General features: G+C 40.9%; 1 protein-coding gene and 1 pseudogene across 3 annotated transcripts; both read right to left on the reverse strand.

The window, feature by feature from the left end:
* Positions 1 to 2,338: 2,338 nt before the first annotated feature.
* LOC116189814 lies at positions 2,339 to 4,104 on the reverse strand (annotated as a pseudogene).
* A 128-nt stretch (positions 4,105 to 4,232) lies between these two features.
* Positions 4,233 to 8,045, reverse strand: LOC116189815 (putative F-box/LRR-repeat protein At3g18150). 3 transcript variants are annotated; one of them, XM_031519556.1, is made up of 4 exons: positions 7,902 to 8,045; positions 5,184 to 6,114; positions 4,884 to 5,057; positions 4,233 to 4,695 (listed from the first exon to the last, which is right to left on the reverse strand). In XM_031519556.1, the coding sequence occupies exons 2-4, from the start codon at positions 6,045 to 6,047 to the stop codon at positions 4,447 to 4,449; spliced, it is 1,287 nt and encodes a 428-aa protein (XP_031375416.1). In that variant the 5' UTR covers positions 6,048 to 6,114; positions 7,902 to 8,045; the 3' UTR covers positions 4,233 to 4,446. The 3 variants fall into 3 exon arrangements, with proteins under 3 accessions (XP_031375416.1, XP_031375414.1, XP_031375415.1); XM_031519554.1 differs by having other exon boundaries at positions 4,884 to 5,060; XM_031519555.1 differs by lacking the exon at positions 7,902 to 8,045 and adding an exon at positions 7,606 to 7,840 and having other exon boundaries at positions 4,884 to 5,060.
* Between the last annotated feature and the right edge of the window lie 10,575 nt (positions 8,046 to 18,620).

The following is an 18,620-nucleotide window of genomic DNA, read 5'->3' on the forward strand; positions in this document are numbered from 1 at the left end:
AGTGGTTAGTGGAAAAGAATCTTCCATGAACTTAATTATCAGAGTTATTATAGCTACTCTTTTTCTATTTTTTTTTTTCATTGCCATATCCCTTATTGAATGACTTACCTAGTGCAAAGCCTAGCACTATCACAAAAGTGCGTTTCTTTTTTTCAATCTCAAATGTTATTGACGATTCACATGTAATATATGTAGATTGATGCATCAATTCATGAGCAATAGAAATCCACATAACAAGCATTGATTTTATTTTTATTTTTGAATAGTCACAAAAACTAGCATTGACTTATTGTTGTGTTCCATCTGACAGTTGGGCATTTGGCTCTGAAGATCCTCTAACTGCATCAGCAGAGGCCTCTAGGCTTGAACATGCTCGAGGCAGATGTATTTTGAAGCTTATCTGGAGATGGCTACTGCTCAGGACTCCGGGGATCATTGAGCTACATGTTGATTGGCAGCATCCCGCCTTTGCATCTGTTGAAGCTGCTAAGTTTATCTGAATTTGATGCATTGCAATTAATTATCCTGTAGAAGCCAGCTGGAAATTTTTTCCTCTGAAGGTGACTATAATCCCATAATGGAATTGCAGACAATATGATAGGTTACTTTCATGTACATAGATGACAAACCAGTTGCAGCACCAAACTTGTACCTATAGTTTGTGAATTTGTGGATACAATTGTAGGATTCTTTATTTGTTCTACGTTATCATTGCTCCTTGAAGTAGTAGTGTATCTTGCATTTTGTATTGATTTCTTAAGATATCTATTTCATAATGATACTCCACTTGACATGTGCAACATTTCTATTGTTTCCAACTTTGGATCAGGTTGACTGGAACGTGCCAAGGGGCTCGTTGTTACCCCTGATGTTTACTTAAGTCACATTCTTCTGTGAAGCAAATGCTGTCAAAGTGGAGCTTCACTGGAGAAATAGCATGGGCACTTAATGCTCGTGTTTGTTCATGAAGCTTCATGTCCAAGTAAGCACAGCTTATGAACTGTGTGGTCAGGCCATTGAAGATTTATTATGTTGACTACTTCAATGGTATGGCTGCAACGGTTCTTTGTCCAGATCTGCTGGGACGATAAAGGTAGTTGTGGAGGGCTCTCATGAACATCTAATACAGTCAGTTCATTATGCAAGCATGGAATACTGTGGAGTTTTTATTCCCTTTCCTTTATTGGCAGGCATCAGTTTTTTATGTGATTTCCTTTCCCCTTTCCCCCTGGCAGAGTGATTTGTTGCTGTTAAGTTATTTCTTTGCAAAAGTTGATAATTTCTGTAGCTGCTTCAAAAATATCACTACGAGGATCTGGAAGTGATAATAACATCTTTTTTTTTTTTGGGACATGTGCTCTCCTCCATCTTGAAATTTGTGATGATCTTGTAAAAGCTCATGTTTGGACAAACATTTGATGTAGAATTTCCCTTGCTTGAGGTTTATGATATTTTTCTTTTTGTAGCTTTTGCTGAATAGTTGCTCTGCTTGTGTCCCTTCTCTGTTCTCTCTTATTAGCGAATGCAAGACTGCTCTTTATACTCAAAATATTGCGCTTCATGTGATGTTTCTGCTGCCCTTTATAGATCGATACTTTGTGTTCTGTGCACTCAATAACTAATTTAAGTTATGGATGTCATGGTTGCTTTGCAGGATCTTGTCTTTCCATTGCTTTGTCGATTGGAGATTGTATGTGGAAACTCCTAAAGACAAAAGCAGACCTTGAATGGGATAAAGCCGGGGGACATGGCATTCGCATGGTGCAATATTATGGTATATGGGAAGCATCTATAAGGTACTTTCTTTATGCACCTGAACCTATAGGTAATGCATGCTCATTGCCAACTGAGTAGTTGAACATTATCTTGCTCAATGAAATGCTGGTGGGCCAAGATAGAGAGAGGTCATATGGACCTCATTGGATGCAGAAGGTTTTGCAGGTCGATTTAGGTCTTAATTTCGTGAAACCGTCGATGATCTTAACAAGCTCCTGACTGAGGAGATCCGGATAGATTATTTTGCTATGGGAATTTTTCTTTTTCTTGTTATTCCTCTCATTAAGTGGTAATATATCGGGACAAGGTAAGTCATTTTGTCATAACTGGTTTTATTGAAAGTGAACAAAACATTACTTTATGCAGGACATTGACCTTTAAGAGTTTTGCCCTTACATATACCTTCTTCTTTTTTTTGTCTTGTTATGTTTCGGATATCTCACGAGGATATCTCACAACGACAATCGTTGTAAGTTTAATCTGTCAATACTTGTAACATTGGCTTTTAGATCCATGACAATCGTTTCTATCCAAAAAAAATAAAAGGTGGATATGCCCCCTCTCGAATAGAAACACCGATTAATTAACTAAATAAAACTTTATTATCACACAACAGAAAAGTTCATGTAATTTTGAGCTTAAACTACATTTTGTAAGGAAATAGTGGCTTTGTGCACAAAGAGTATACACAGAAAACCTTTCACCAAAAGATAAACCTTAGAATTGGTTCTAATCTCCTCTCTTCCGCTTGTTGCGCTGCTGCCACTGGTACTCCCTTAGGTTCTTGGGGACGCTCTCAAGACTGATGTAGGTGAAGAATCTGATGCTGACTTCCGTGTTCTCGGGGCTGTCCTTTGGGAAAATAGACTCGAACATGTCCTGCATAGTTGGATCATTCAGGCGTTTGCTAAGCAAGCGGATCCCCAGATGCTCCGATAGTTCCGGGAAGATATTTTTGATGAATATACGCGAGGAGGAAGTGGTGTCCTCAGTCAATCGTATGTAGGCAAATACATGCCATGGTAAAGCATCAGTTCCGAGTAAATGGGCAAAGAATTTTGCCACGTTCATCAACTTATTGGTCTCGAGACAATGGACCGTAAGATATTGCTGGATGAAGTACTCGAAATTCTTCTAGATAGACTCTGTTGATCATGCAGAAACGCTTCCCAAGTAGACTGTAGTAGCGGAGGTAAGTCTTCTCTTGACTGCAGCACTCTAAAGCATCGCACACGGCTCCTTCTCTTGCCCTGGCTCTAGCTTGATTTTCAGCAGCTTATGCCCGGCTTCCTTGAAATCCCGACTTGACATAATAATGAGATAGATCGTACTTCGGAGATTTACTAGATTTGTTCCTGTGTCATCGTTAATTTTCATCTGCTCTTCATTAGATTCCTCATCAACTGACCGTGCATTGGATCCATCTTCCTCCTCAGACTCCTCGCCCAGTATGCTTTTCTTTATTTCCTCATAGCGTTTCTCGTTTTCCAGGAAGTGAGGATTGGGCTTGAAAATATCAAGAGAAATCTCGGGATCAATCGGATCCTCTAGTGATATCTCATGTGTCTACTGGTCTCCTATCTCCACAAGATCCAACTCTGGACGAACAGCCTGGTACCCCTGAAACTTGGCCATATTGCAAACGGGCCTTCGATTGAAAACTGTAGTCTCTTGTCTATTTCGCCTTCATGTAGGATTCCGCGAAATCATTCAAATACACAATCAACGCCTCTGGGGGCATCTTGAAGTGTCCCTCTATATTCTGTCATGAATGCAACTGCTACTTCTACATTGTGGTCGGTCGGATTCTCGAGCAGAACTGTTGACAGCTCCAATGCAATGATCTCAAGAGCCACTCGTTGATTTACCAGAGGGCTATGAACTTCACGGCAGCGAGCAATCGAGGCTTGTCATTCCACTTATATGCTCTTTTGAGCTGCAGAACAATCCTTTTCAACAGAAGCGCACCCACCTCAGGAAACTCGGTGTTTACAACAGCAACAAGCGCAGCAAATTCACCGGTGAATCCCAGAGATGCCATCTGAGATTTGATACAAGACCGGCAGAAGAGACCCCTCCCGCGGATTAGATTCTCACCGAAAAGCTCCTGGATGATATTCTTGATATTAGTTGCTGTCACTTTGTTGACGAGACCGTTTATACTCCTGCGGAGGGCATCCCATGCCAATCGCTGATACTCGGTGCTAGTCTTGTCGTCTTGAACCTCTCTCAACATGCGTGCCAACTCGAATGAAGGGGTATAAACTCCTCCACATCTGCCAGCCAAAGTCGAGCGGTGGGAGTCCATGGGATCACTTACTGATCACAACTAATTTACCACAAATCACATCGACATTGCAATACTAATATTGTACCAGAGCATCCTCTGGAGACATCAACACATGGACTCCCTAGCCATATACTGTATTAGCTTTTACCAAGGATCGATTTGACAATATCTGGGTCGCTTTTTAAGCCTTATATATAATATATTAAACATTAGACCAAACAATTCTATCGAATTGCGCGATCTTCCAGTTTACATGGAAACAATGACAAGAAGCAACTATTCACTATCAGCAATCTCCACTACAGCACATTTTCTATTAAGACATCTCAAATAATCAGAAAAGGAGAATATTGATTTGGGCTAAACTACATTCTCAAGTATTAGGGACAAACTCCTGGATAGCTTGAGATTTGCTGAGCCAGTGATTGGACCATTTCCTTTCCCCCATCCCCCAAATCGAAAGCTCTTGTCATTGGTTGCCCTGTCGCAGCATCCGACCACCTGATAACCAAGGTCTTCACATGTTTCTTCAGGTACTTGACAAGGCTCTTGAATATGTACTTCCGGGATCTACAGAGCATGTCACCATCACTGAATGCGTCGTTCCATTTCCTCTTACCATGACTAAACTGCAGACGGAAGAGGGCACATAGTGATTTAATAAGTAGCAGATCGAAAGTGGATTAAATTAAACAGTGGATTGAGAATAAGCAGATCACTGTAAGGAGGAACACTACAGATCAAGCTGAAGACGAGTAAATGAATTAATTTGGTTGATGCAGGGAATGTGAAAATCTTAGTAAGGAGAGGAAATTACCTTACGATCACAATGATCAACCTGGAGATTTCTAAGTTCCAACTTGTCGAGATGAGGTGACCTAGCTAGCAAGGAAGTGACCCCGTAAAGATCTAACTGGTCAATCCCGGAGTCTATAATTAAGTGCTTACATTTACTTAACTCCGGACAATTGTATCCTGCTCGCGACACCATCTGCTGATTCAACAAAATTTTTGAGCCAAAAAATTATCTAAGTCGCGATATATTTGCACATGCGATCAATCCGATGAAAATCTATATATAGAGAGAGAAAAAAAAAACACGTAACAAATTAATTACCTCATTACACCAACCACAGATGTGTAAGGTTGAAACATGCTGCAGCTTGTTGAGAACGTCCTTGAATACATTGGATAAGAAGCAATCCTCCGGGAGGTAGAAATCAAGCTCAGCTTCGACCACGGAAGACACTTTGGTCAGCTTTAACGCCCCATAGTGCCCTCGCAGACGGAGTATGAGTAAGCTCGGAGCAATGATTTCGAGATGAGCATCGCCCCGGTGTGAATCTATCACAAGCTCCCTCAGCCCCTGAGACTCTTCTATTTCGATCCTGTTCAGACCGGTACAGCGTTCCAATTTCAGGAGCTGAAGTACGGGGCTCCCTAAGAAAATTTTAGAGAGTGTGTCCTTGCTCAACAACACATCAGTGAGCGATAATTTCTCGAGACAAGGCCAGTCGAAGCCTGGGCACTTGTATGAGAAGGAGGAATGTGCAATGTGAAGGCCCTCTAGTTCAAAGTGATTGCACATGAAATCGGGCAACATGCAAGTTTGCATCAGATTCAGGCACAGATGCTTGACCTTATTTCTGATAGCAAAGCTGATCCACTTGTCAACCCATCGGTGGAAGAAGTGGGTTGGGAGATTGAGAGAGAATCTCTGCAAGGTCTTACCCCAAGGGCGCTGCTCATCCAACCGCATCATGAAGTTGCAGAAACTAATGAGAACGATATAATCGGCCTCCTTGGCTACATGGAGATCAAGGATCTCAAGGTTCTCGACGTGGGTCCACCACCTGTGGCGCCATGACCTCGACCAGATGCTGGCTTTCACAACATCGTTCGTGGGCACGAACGAGAAGATGTGGTCGATGAGATAATTGGGCAGTTCACTCATTAGATCATTAGCTCCTTCCCTGACCATCGCCTAATGGTTTGCGATCAGAATGCGGATTGTGGTACCAGCTGATCAGATCCAATAGGGTTTCAGCCTACATACATATGCATGTATATGTAAGTATCATGTCTAATTGCATTCAATTAATCGGATATATATTATATAAGGAATCTCTCGATACATGCATATATATATATATATGTATATGTATGTATGTATATATATAAGGAAATTTCTTCGATAAGGGTAAGGATTTGTTGCCTGTTTAGAATAAGAAGAAATCTCTTAAAATAAGTATTTATGCGTTTTAATTTCCTATTCTGTATTCTTAATTGTTCCGACAGTGTATAATTTCCTTTTTTAAATCTCTTACTTGGGAGTGAGAGATTATCATCCATTAATTCCCAATCATCTTGTTCTAGTAATTTTTGAAGAAAATTGAAATAAGAAGCGAAAGGTTTCATGTACTAATCAATTGCTTCTCCGTATTAATTCAATGGCTCAACCTTCTGTACAAGAATACCGAGAATATATATAATTACCAGCCAAAGGTACAGGGTGATTTTTTTTTTCCTTTTCTTTCTTTTCGGGTAAATGCAAAAAGTACAGTTTTGATCCACTAGGTTTAGGTTTAAGTTTTTTTTTATAAGAAAAAAAATCTCTCTTCCATTTTCATCATTTATCTTTCTGCCCCTTGGATGCTTTGGAGTAACTTTTTTTTTTTAAGGTCTGAAACTAAATAATGCTGAAACAAGTAACTAGCTAAAACTAGAAGAAGGAACACAGGTGGTATTAAGACTAGTTTGGCCCCTGGTCACAGCAAATTGTTTGATGACAAGGCACTTGAATAAATCAGAGTGATTACGATGATAAGACTATGACCAAAATAAATGTTACTTGAACACACACACACACACATATATATATATATCAAGGAAAAGCAAGAGCGTCTTACATTGCGTTTGCGTTTGGTAACGAAATTAATTTTGATCCAATTTGATTTAGTTTGACTTAAGGAGATAGAAAATAAAAGTAATTGAGAAAAGTATATGAGAAAATGTAAAAAAAAGTACCGACTGTGTTGTTGAATTTATATATATAGGAAAAGCAAGACCATCTAGTGTTTTGCTGGCATCACCATATAGCTGCTATATATATATATATATGTATATAGATTTTTTTGTCTTTCTAATTCCTCTGTTAGAACTGAAATTAACAAAAACCTAACATCTTGATTTGAAGAATTGTGCAATATTCTACTTCCAGACACCCGAAATACAGGTACAGAGCAAGAAATCTTGTCCATTATCGCTTATTACTGCAATCTTCACAAATTAATATCCACAGCCAGCCCAACAAGTATCTTTTAACTTCTCTTCTAAAATTATATATGTCGTTTTAAAGTTTATCCTCCCTCTTATTCTCCAATATCAAATTGAACCGCTCCACAAGTAGCCCAGAAGCCCCATGCCCCACCATTACCACTATCCCGACACCAGTTTTCCAATCATTAAATCCAACAACTGAGGAATTTGGGGGGGGGAGGGGGGGGGGGGGGGGGGGGGGGGGGGATGGACAAAGATACATTTGTTCTTCCTCCCATCTGATAATTTGATCACCACACCTGGCAATAACTAGTTGCATAAGATCCGGCTCAAAAGAGCATAAACCAACCGAATACAAAGATCAGAGCTTTAAGCATCACAGCCTGAATAATACCTCAACAAGGCAAAAAGCAATCAATAGGCAGCTAAGAAACACATGGACTACAGAAGCAAAGCTTATCCCGCCGTTTACTTCCGTTTCCCTCATATCCAAACAAAATCATAGCCAGAATTCAGGAAAAAAAAAATGCAGCAAAGTGAAGGTACCCAGAATTACCCGGCACGGATTAATCGAAGATCGGGGGCTGACGATCGAGAAAAAGGGACGAACAGGAGCAGAGAGAGAGAGAGAGAGAGAGAGAGAGAGAGAGCGGTCAGGGACGCCTAAGCAGTGGAGAGAGAATTGCTCAGGTAAAAGCCCCTCGGCTCTGAAGTTTTTTTTTTTTTTTGACACTAATCTGGGTGTTCGAGTTTCGCCCGACTAGTAATTATGTCAAAGGCGCCCTGGTGATCCCAAGAGAATTTGAATCCAGATCTTTGTATAAATTTAGATGCACATTAATCATTAGACCAAACTCCTTAGAGTTTGTTTCTAGAGTCTTGGAACCTTTGATTTTGAAGAATAAATAATAATAATAATAAACTACATCAGATCTAGGGTTGCTCATGATGCGGTTCAGTTCGGTTCAAAACCGAATCCAACCATTCCGAACCACAAAAGTGGTTCTATTCTGTTTGGATCTCTGGTTCGAACTGGTTTCTTATTTTTCTCGAGTAATCCTAGTGTCTTGTGTGAGTTGAATAGTTAAAAGAAATTTTTTTTTAGCCTTAAATGATTCGGTTTGATTAACTAACTAGAGATGGTTCCAAAACTAACCGGACCATGCATGGCTTGTCGAACCGAACTAAAAGTGAACCAATTTTGATGGTTCGGTTCGATTCGGTTTGGTTCGGTTCGGTTCGGTTCGATTCGATTTGGTTCGATTCGGTTCATGGTTCCTTTTGAACAGCCCTAAACTTATCACTTAAAACATTGAAGTTTTTCACGATCTATAACTTCATAAAAAAATAAATTAACAATAAAATCATTCTCATGGTCTTCATATATGGTCAAAGGGAAGAAAAAGTATTACCTTATAACGCCCATAAGTAAGCGTACATAAGTAATAAATCATAAAATAGATACAATAGATAAGAGGAAAGCTTATGAGTAAGAATAATAATACGGACCAAAACGAAAATATAATGACATTTATAAGAAAATATAGAGTATAGCGTATACATTGATTTATCCGAAAAAAAGATATAGATGGAGAGAATTTAATAAAACATACGGTTTGCATAGTATGTACACGACAGGGACTCTTTAACGATATACCAAATTCACATTCCATGAACACGATCATCTATCAGTTGAAGCAGCACAAACTAGTCACCTCTACTATCCTACGACTTCATTATGTCATCATGAGGAATGTAAACCAAAACTAAACGGGTTTCTAACTGTGTAATCTGTAACAAGCAAAAATAATTAAGTTTCTTCACCCAGAGACACCAGCATGCCAATAATTTTGCACAATCACAAAACGATAAAAGGTCATCGTGAAACATCACAATCTCCCAGTCCTCACGCACGGGTGAATACATTAACATAAATGTGGATACATTCGGGTTCGAAATCAGAGGAGGTCCTTACGCTGGCGCCACTCCTTTTCGAGGCCGATGCTTCTCCTCGACGCTGGCAAAGCGTATGGGTGGACTTCCGGATCCTCACTGCGACACTCTCAATTTTAGAAGGAAGCTTGATCGAATTTGAGCCGTTGTCCAGAATTTGAAGATTTATAGCTTAATTAGGGTTTGATTGAATTTTGGGGGAAGAAGAAGGAATTGGGGCAATTGAGAAAAGTATATGAGAAAAGTAATGCGCGCTTTTGGGTCGCGCGGCTTGGGAGTGTCCACCTTCCCGTTGGGACGCGTGACGGACACGCGTGAGAGAAGGAGTCGCCACTTATCATTTTACGACCCGAAGGTCGAGGGCGGATAAGTTACCCGGGTCTAGGGGTATGGAACACCTAGTTTGTGGTTAAGGCATTGATCTGTGCGGAACCGGAAAATCCGTGTTCGGGAGTTCATGTTACGTGCGGGCCTATATTCCGCACGCCCTTTTGGTACTCTGGTTTGCTAGGCTTGCATGTTTTATGATTTACCGCATGAATTAAGCTGCACTCGACTGGCACGTTTTGATGCCGAAGATTCGATGAATTAAACGATGTCGGTTGAGAAGCCGAGAGAGAAGTAAACTCGTATGTCGGGGAGTTGGTTCACAATCTTGTGTTACAGTTCATCGAACCATGGAGGTTGAATCCCTGCGTGAACCAAAACCGCGAGATCTTGGATTTACTTGTGTCTGGGCAAGCATTAGACCGATTCGATTAATTCGACTCTCGGACCGTTCGCTCATCGACTGGAATTCTTACAGAACAAATGTAAAAAAAAAAGTCCTTACAATACTCTCGAAAACAATAAATAAAAATTACAAATGGCCAAATTCCAGTCGACTCGCGTTCGGTTATTATTCCGCTCTAACTCACTGTGAGTTTAGGGAAAATACCGAAGAACTGAAATTCAATGTACGCTCTCACTGAACAGGGCGTTGGACCCTGTGATCGATGATTAGGGCGTTGAACCCTAATATTATTCGGCCTAGGGATCAGGCTCGACCCGCATGGCAAACAGGTGCGGAAAGATAACACGCAGCAGGTAAATAACAGACAAGGTGTTTGTTATTATCGAGTGTACGTGTTTTAACAAGTTGTTAATCCGGGGTATTTTGGCATGCAAATCCTACCCTAGACAAACAAGCACGTGCCAATGTTTTAGCATTCGGCTTTGTTTTGAGAACTTGACAAAGAGAGTCAAATCTCATGTGTGTGGATTGCTTTTATAGTTGTTCTGTATTGTGACACTGAATTTCCACTGAATTAGCCAAACTCGTGTTTTGACTCTAGATTTGGAATCTAGAATTCCTCCTAATCATTATCTAGTGTTTGGTTAGGTCGAGTGAAAGGTTAATCAGCATTTTGCATGTTTTCTGATAGAGATAACCGTTCTAGTTACCCGAGTCTATGTTAGGATGACAGAAACTCATCAGTTAGATAAGAAAAGGCTATGCAGATGAATCTGCACCTGAACAGGTAGCCCGTTCTTATCCCGTACTGTAGTGTTTCTGTCATGCTAACCTTAAGGGTGTCGCTGAATTGTGAAAAGATGATTTTGCCCTTTATTTGAAAATTGTTTTCAGAAAAGGGGAAACATCGCAGTGCGGGCCACCTCGGCCTGTAGCCGGTGTCGACCAATTCCCTGGATTGTCCAGGGTTGTGCAAGAACCCTGAAAAAGCCAAAGAACCGGTCGATCTGCCCGGAAGTGATCTAGAAAGATCTTCTGTATCCTGACCTGAGTTACCTGGAATCAGGTAAAAACTCAAGTTGAGACACAGAAACCCTTTTCAGATGTCCATGCTACATCGGACCGCACGTTTCGGGTTTTGAAATTGATAAGTTTGAAAAGGGCACCAACGTCATTTGACAACTCATCGACGCGAGTTATTAGTTAATGGCCAATTCTTGTAAACTTTATCAGTGTGAAGTGGGTTTAATCATGTGAGTGTCCCGATTAACCCGTTTGTGGAATTAATGCTTAAGGGTTGTGCCGAATGCATTAATTGTGAAAACGATTCGCGATTCGAAGACCAAGACGATTCCATAAGGATCGAGGATAATTTGATCCAATGACCGAAACTACCATAGTAACCGAATGGACCCGAATGAGTCATCGATACCCGAATCCATGCATGCTTTGTTTTGAAAAGACATTTTCATGCGATATTGCGACGATAATGTAAATTGCAAATTACACGAAAGCCGAGAACGGACTCAAAACGGGAAGAGGAAGCCTCATGCAACCCGTGCGAGTCTAAGAGACTCTCGGTTACTTCTACTTGGAGATAGCCGAGAGGTCCCATGGCCCGAATGAGATTTCACGAGGTTTCCCCGTCTCATTTCGAATCATTTCTCGCATGCTTAAACGATAAACATGATAAATGACACGATTAAACGAAAGTCGGTATTGCCATGACTTGACTAACGCATTCGAACATGCAAACATGCACAAACAAGTTATTTAAGGAATCGATAAAACAATACCGACTTCATGCACGTAAGAAAACACGAGAAAACTCGGGAATCAAGCTTGGATCGGGCTAAGAAGGCCGATCTTAACCCGAGGAAAGCAAGCCTAGCCTCGGTCACCTCTTCTTGAGGCAAACCCGAGAGCTCTTTTGCTTATTTCGGGTCGGGAAGGTCTTCCGAGGGTCGATCCAAACGTTTCCCGACATGCTAACATGTTATATGATGATGAACATGCATAATATAACAAGAAAGTGTATAAAAATTAAGTCTTGCAAGTTAAACATGCATAAAACGCCATATTACTCCATAGCCATGCAAATAATGTAAAGAGCCCTAACTCCTCTAAGTCAAGAGTGATTTACCTAGCCTCGGGATACGAGGAAAGAGTCGGGGAAGTGTTCGAGAGTCGGGTGACTTGGTTGAACGCTTGGAAGAGTGCTCGGGTGCAAGGGCATGCACGTTCGGGGAGCTAGGTGCACGGGGCGTGCGGTTGGAGTGCACGGGAGGCGCGCGGGCGCGGTGCTGTGCGCGCGGGTATGCGGCTGGGCGCGCGGGTGCGGTGCTGTGCGCTCGTGTGCGCGGCTGGACGCGCGAGCGTGCGGCTACGGGTGCACTGTTCACCCGAGAGCACGATCTTCGCCCGAAATGAGGAAATCAACCTGAAATGATGAGCAAATGACTTCAAACCAAAAATCTAAGTTCATGAATGAACTCCTTGGGTCCAAAACATGTGGTCCATGGAGTTTGAGAAGTTTTGAACTTAAGTCGGGATGATGAACATCGGCTTCCGACTTAAGAAACTCAAAGCTTTCTTCGGGTTTGCTTCGGTTTTTCTCTCTTGGTTTTGAAGTGTTGAAGCTTGCTGGTTCTTGAGTGTTCTTGGCTATGGAGTTTGAGAGGATTTCTTGAAGGAGAAAGGTTGGAGAGAGTGTGTAAGAGGAGAAGTGATTAGGTTAATCACTTTGGGGCTATTTATAGGCAAAGCTAATGGGCAATTAAGCAAAAGTAAGCACACTTAAGCCTCCCATTAGCAAATTTCGGTTTGCCTAATGAGGATGAGGATGAATGTGGACCAAGTGTTCTTGATGAAGATGATCCAAGAGCATTTATGAACATTGATGAGCATTGAGTGTTGTCTTCAACTTCTCCAAGATATTTTGGCTAAGAGAGGGCAAGTTGGCTTCTTGCATTGAAGAGGAAGAAGAAGCTTCTAGAGCAAAGGGTGACTCATCTTGGGTAGCCCGTGGGTCCCACGACCAAAGAGGAGAAACCGGGAAAAAGCTCGGGTCTCGATTGATCGCGCATTCGAAATTCGTGGTTTGAATTGAACGTCGAATTATCGATATACGCGAGGAAACGGATTTAAAGAGTCCGAGATTGGCATTTTCCGTGAGAAATTGCCAAATGTCTGTATGAGGCTCAGAAGCCGGTTTTGCTCCTTTTAAGCATTCAGAGCGAGGTTACCCACTTCTGACAGCATATCTTGTATATGCATCCCACGTCGGTCATTTTGACATAAATTGTCAAATTACGTGGGCACTTGACCCTTAAGCCGGTAATGCAAATATGGAGCCGGAGATGTCCTAGGAGGCCGAAATTGGATTTCTCAGATTGCTTTCTGAGTTTCTTGGGCGATCCAGAGATCACTGTAATCTCTGTTTGCCGAGATTGGGCCTTTAAGGATATGAAAAGTGCATCTGAGACCCTTAAAGCATTGCTCGAGGGGTCTAGATGAGTTGTGTGATTCGTTCCGACAATTCCACATTGAGCCTTGAGAAGGCTAGCATTGTGTAAGGTAAGCATCCGGCGTCAAGTTTCCCTAAGGAGGACCTCCGGATATGGATCTTCACTGAAAATGGTCTTATATGCTTTTCGGAGGTTACTCGGGAAACCGAGAAGGGCTTTGCTGTCTGTTTTGCCCAATTACGAATGTCCGCTGGAGTTTTCAGGGCAATGTAGTGTGAACTTCGTTTGCCATAATTACATCAGACCAGTCTCCGGTTACGCTCTTCCGAAGAAGGGTATGCCCGTTTTGTCGCTCGAAAGTCATTCAGGGTGTTTGTATGGCTTCCAAAAGACAATCTGAAGCTCTGCACGTGCTTTGTATGATTGTGGGGCGTGGCCGCATCTGATATTTGGAATTAACTTTTCTCCGAGAAACCGGCATTTTTGGACTTCCACTGAAAAGTTGTCTGTATACAGAAAGTTGTTCTATATAGAGCAGATGATTTGCAAAATACCTTTGGGGACACTTTTCATCTGTTTGGCATTGGAGTGGATTTTTGGAGTCCAATATTGGCTATCTTCCGATGATCGAGCGAACTATCGGAAAATAGAACCATCTATGTGGTACACTGGAAATGCCGATTTTGGACATTGTTGAGCTCTCTAGTCACTCTATTACCCTTTGGTGATCCCTGGAGTCCTTCTGTCACATGCATGTGTCATTTGCTCGATTTTGCCGACTTGAGGATGAAGAGTGATTTCTTACTCTGCCGAGCCGTTTTCTGTATTCCTTCTCAAGTCATAATCTGGACCATTGCTGATATCATTGTTTGGAAAGGTGAGTCAAAATGGGGTGCTGACAATTACCTATTGATTTGATTTCCCTGAAAATCTCAACCGGGATTTGACTTCCTCCATTAATGCTCTCCCCTGTAACCGTCAACTGCGACTCACTATTTAAGTGGATTTTCTACTCTCTCTTCTTTTTTTTTAATAGCAAAACAGAATCAAATCACATACAGAGAGAGCTTGAGAGAGATTAGCCGACAAGAGAAAGAGGGGCATTATGAGAAAAAGATTTTGATTGTTCTCGGGCGAATTGAGGTTCGAAAACTTGCTTTGTAAGTGATCGTGGCTCTTATTGGTGTTTTCAAAATGAGAATATTTTGTAAAGAAAATAGTTTTCGGAAGCTATATTGGTTGATTATTAAGACTATGGATCATATGGTTGATTTTATTATATCATACGGTCTCGATAATTGTGAAATTTGTTTGGATACAGTATATTTAGCTATGATCTGGGCTATGCCAATAAAAATATACGCTAAATTAAGTGATTAGTATTTATGAGCCTTTTCACGAGTTAAGGTGAGCGTAACTATTTGTATGTTTATTTATGAATTTTAAATTTATGTTTCACAATCAAAATATATATTTGATTATGAGATAAGCTATTTTACAATCACGCTTCAGCTAATATTAGTTATGGTCAGTTACTAAAGTTCTCCCCGAGCTTACCCCCAATTCTCTTTTTAGATGTGGTTACAGGTTGAAAAATTTTAGAATGCATAACAGAAGCATAAAATGGATTTTCATATATTTATTTGTTCGACTCCGTATTATACTTACAAATTATGTTAAAAAATTGTGTAATATTGTATTGTTTGTATATTTTATGGAACTATTGAATTTTATGGATATTTAAAGCCTTCTATAGTATATCGTATTTCAAATTCTTCATGGTTTGGAAACTGGGGCATTGCAAATGGTATCTGAGCGATGCATCAGCCAAAAAAGTGGAAGCTAAGTGCTATGCGGACAAAATGCTACATCTAATGATACTGTTGTGGGAGCCACCTCTTGAACCGCGGGAGCCACCTCCACCTCTTGAAGTGCATGAGTCACCCCTAGAATCCCACAGTGTTCTGGATCTGGGTATTATTTTGTTTACTTTTGATTTTGAACATAAAATTTTTCATGCTTACGTCATCAATATGATTTTTGTTTTTCAAAAAAATTATTTTTGGAGGAGTTGATTTTACAAAATTTGAATTTCGAGGACGAAATACTTTAAAGGTGAGAGAAGGTAATAGCCCGTACTTTTATGAAAAGCAATTAGTTGTTTTGTGAAGAAATTAATGTAATTAAATTCGAAAGAATTATTTTATTTTTGGTTACATGTAAATATGGACATTTTTACCAATTAATACCCTTTGACCGATACCAAGATTTTTATGCCAATAAATAGACTGATAAATGTTTTTTATTTGGATTTAAAAAAAATTTTAAATTAAAAGAATTCCAATTCAATAGAAATTTAGTTATCTATTGATTTTATTTCCCTAAAGATCTCAACCGGGGTTTGACTGACTCAGTTAATGCTTTCTCTTGCAACCGTTAACTACAATTCTCTATTTAAGTGGATTTTCTATGTTTTTTTTTTTGGCAAAACAGAATCAAATCACACACAGAGAGAGCTTGAGGGAGATTAGCCGACAAGAGAAAGAGGGGCATTATTAAAAATAAATTTTGCAGTCGAGCCCCTTGCCCAGGTGGTAGTTGTCGACGTTAAGCTATCACCGCCACCATCTTTGTTGTCCACGGTAAGTTTTCAAAGTGACATGTTACGAAAATTGGAAGAGACCTCAAGCGCATTTTCGTCCCTTCATAGAAATTAATAATTTGAGCAATTCCTTTATCCTCATTTAATGAGATAATTTCCTTAATAATTTATCCTATCAGACCCAATCTCAACCATAGTGTATGTCCAAACAAAACAACCAGTTCTTTTTCCAACCATCAAACAAGGGACTGTTCTCAGCATCCAAAGTTTCGGGAGATCATGCATTAGTTCTGAATCCATATCGAGCCCAAAGAAACCAGCGAAGAATATCATCAAGGAGGCCATGATTGTGCTAAATGACATGAAGTCCACCATCTCCCTAGACGAATATCTCATGGGCAGCGCCCGTCTTGCTGATGAGACAATGCGGCGGCTCTTCATGAGCTATCCTGATAATGCCAAGCGAGAATGGCTGCGTGGCCTTGTTCGCCCTTGAACGGGCACGGTACATCCACTCTTGTATTTGTGATGTCCTTCATTTTTTATTCCGTTATGACATCGACCGAACTGATGCTTTATGTTGGTTCTGTGTGAACCTGCTTTGCTTGGATTGGTTTCATTTTTTATATATGTGATTATCTCTTTGATGTCTCTTTATGGCTGCTTTTGTTGTTGTATTAGTTTTATATTTGAAACCATCTTTCCTTTGATATATTGTGTCAGTTTTTTATATTCTTCCATTTTGTTTATCGGTATAGTTCATAATGCTATAGGAAACACACGATGCCAAGGCACGGGAGTTCTTCACGATATCATAATGAATCAAGCGACGAAGAAGACTATGACATAAGAACATTGGTTCCTCCTTGTAGCAATGCACATTGCAGCGATCGAAGAACAGGTCCGACGGAACATTCTATGTGGAAACTCACATCTACGAGGTAGAGAGTACACGGTCGAAGTCCTTGGAAATGAGACCAGGTGTTTCGAGAGTTTCAGGATGGATCTCACGTATTTCATAATCTCTGTGATACGCCTAGAACACAATGTGGTATTAGAAATAGCAGGAATGATATCACTGTATGATCGGTGTCAGCACCCAATTTCGGTCCATCGGCTCTAGGGGGGGCAAAATTGTCATTTTTCTATTTATCACTTTTTTTAAAAAAAAATTAATTAATCAATAATAATAAAAATAAATTTTTTTAAAAAAATATATAAAAAAAAGGAAAGGAAAGGAAAGAAAAAAATCTCGGGCAGGGCCGGGCAAGGCCGGGCAGCGTTGACCGGCTGCCCGTGACCCGCCGGCCCTAATTTAAAAAAAAAAAAAAAGAAGAAAGATTCGGGCAGGCCGGGCAGGGGCCGGGCAGCGCTCGCCGGCTGCCCGCGATCCCCGACCTGCCCAGAACAGGAAATCGCGGATTTCCGCGATTTCCTCCCCAAATTGGCCGAAATCTCAACCAAAAATTGCAATTAAAGGGGGGAAATCGAATTCGGGATGGACACAACAGAACCCAGAGGAAAAAAAGGAAAAATTGGCTCTCGTTTGAGAGAATTTGGAGATCGGTGCGATTCGGGACCGACGCCGGAAAATCGCGAAAACTCCCTCGATTCCGGCCGTTTCGACCTCGGTGAAGTCCAAACCAGACACCGCGTGGCCCAAGCGGCGCCCAGAGCTATCTCCCGCACCCTCTCGTGCTGTCGTCGCGGCGTCCAGAGGCGCGAATCGCCGCCCCCAGCCTCGCGCCGCCGCTGCCCCCCGATCCCGGCCACTATTCGGCTAACGGGCCTCGGCCCATTTCTCTTCCTTTGCAGGCTCGGCCCATTCAGGCCCAATGCGCTCCAGCCCGGCCCAGCTTCTCTTCCGGGCGGTTTCTCCTTCGGACCGGCCGACCGATCCGATCCGATCCGACCCGTTCGTCTGGCAGCTTTCGTATATTACAGAAACGCCCCCAAACTTTTGGGTTAGGTAAAATCTCAACTTAGCGGCATGTTTAGGGCTTTATATTAAATATCATGCTTGCTTGAATGATGATGACATGAAATAATTGCTTGTTGGTTGCATAGATTATCAAAATTATGCTGAATCCGATTATTCTAATTTTCTGATTTGTTCCATTCTAGTCCTGCAACGAATTTTCATTTTTTTTTCAATCCTGCCCAAATTCCCAAATCAATTTTAAACCAGTCCCATGACATTTTCGATATTTTCATCACGTCCCTAATTTTTTCAGAATCAAATACTGCTCCAGCAAACTTTTACATTTGTTTCAATTCAGTCCCTGGAGCATTTATTATTTTGTTTTAAATCAGCCCTAAATTTAAAAATTCATTTCAAACATACTCTAGGCTATTTCATTATTTCTAGCACATCCTCCGAATTTTTTAGAATTTAAAATCACTCCAGTAAACTTTTCAATTTGTTTCAATTTAGTCCCTGCAACATTTATTCATTTTAAAAAAAGCCCTGAATTTCAAAAATTAATTTCAAATAAACCCTAGCCCATTTTATACTTTCCC

The sequence above is a fragment of the Punica granatum genome, unplaced genomic scaffold (genome assembly GCF_007655135.1).
Source record: "Punica granatum isolate Tunisia-2019 unplaced genomic scaffold, ASM765513v2 Contig00022, whole genome shotgun sequence".
Classification (NCBI taxonomy): Eukaryota; Viridiplantae; Streptophyta; class Magnoliopsida; order Myrtales; family Lythraceae; genus Punica; species Punica granatum.

Bases quoted from the DNA above. Each gene is read 5' to 3' on its own strand.
- LOC116189815 (XM_031519554.1), bottom strand. From the start codon at position 6,047: ATGGTCAGGGAAGGAGCTAATGATCTAATGAGTGAACTGCCCAATTAT. The intron at 5,061-5,183 runs GTAATTAATTTG...TTGTTGAATCAG, and splicing joins TCTGTGGTTGGTGTAATGAG to CAGATGGTGTCGCGAGCAGG. The intron at 4,696-4,883 runs GTAATTTCCTCT...TTCCGTCTGCAG, and splicing joins TTGATCATTGTGATCGTAAG to TTTAGTCATGGTAAGAGGAA.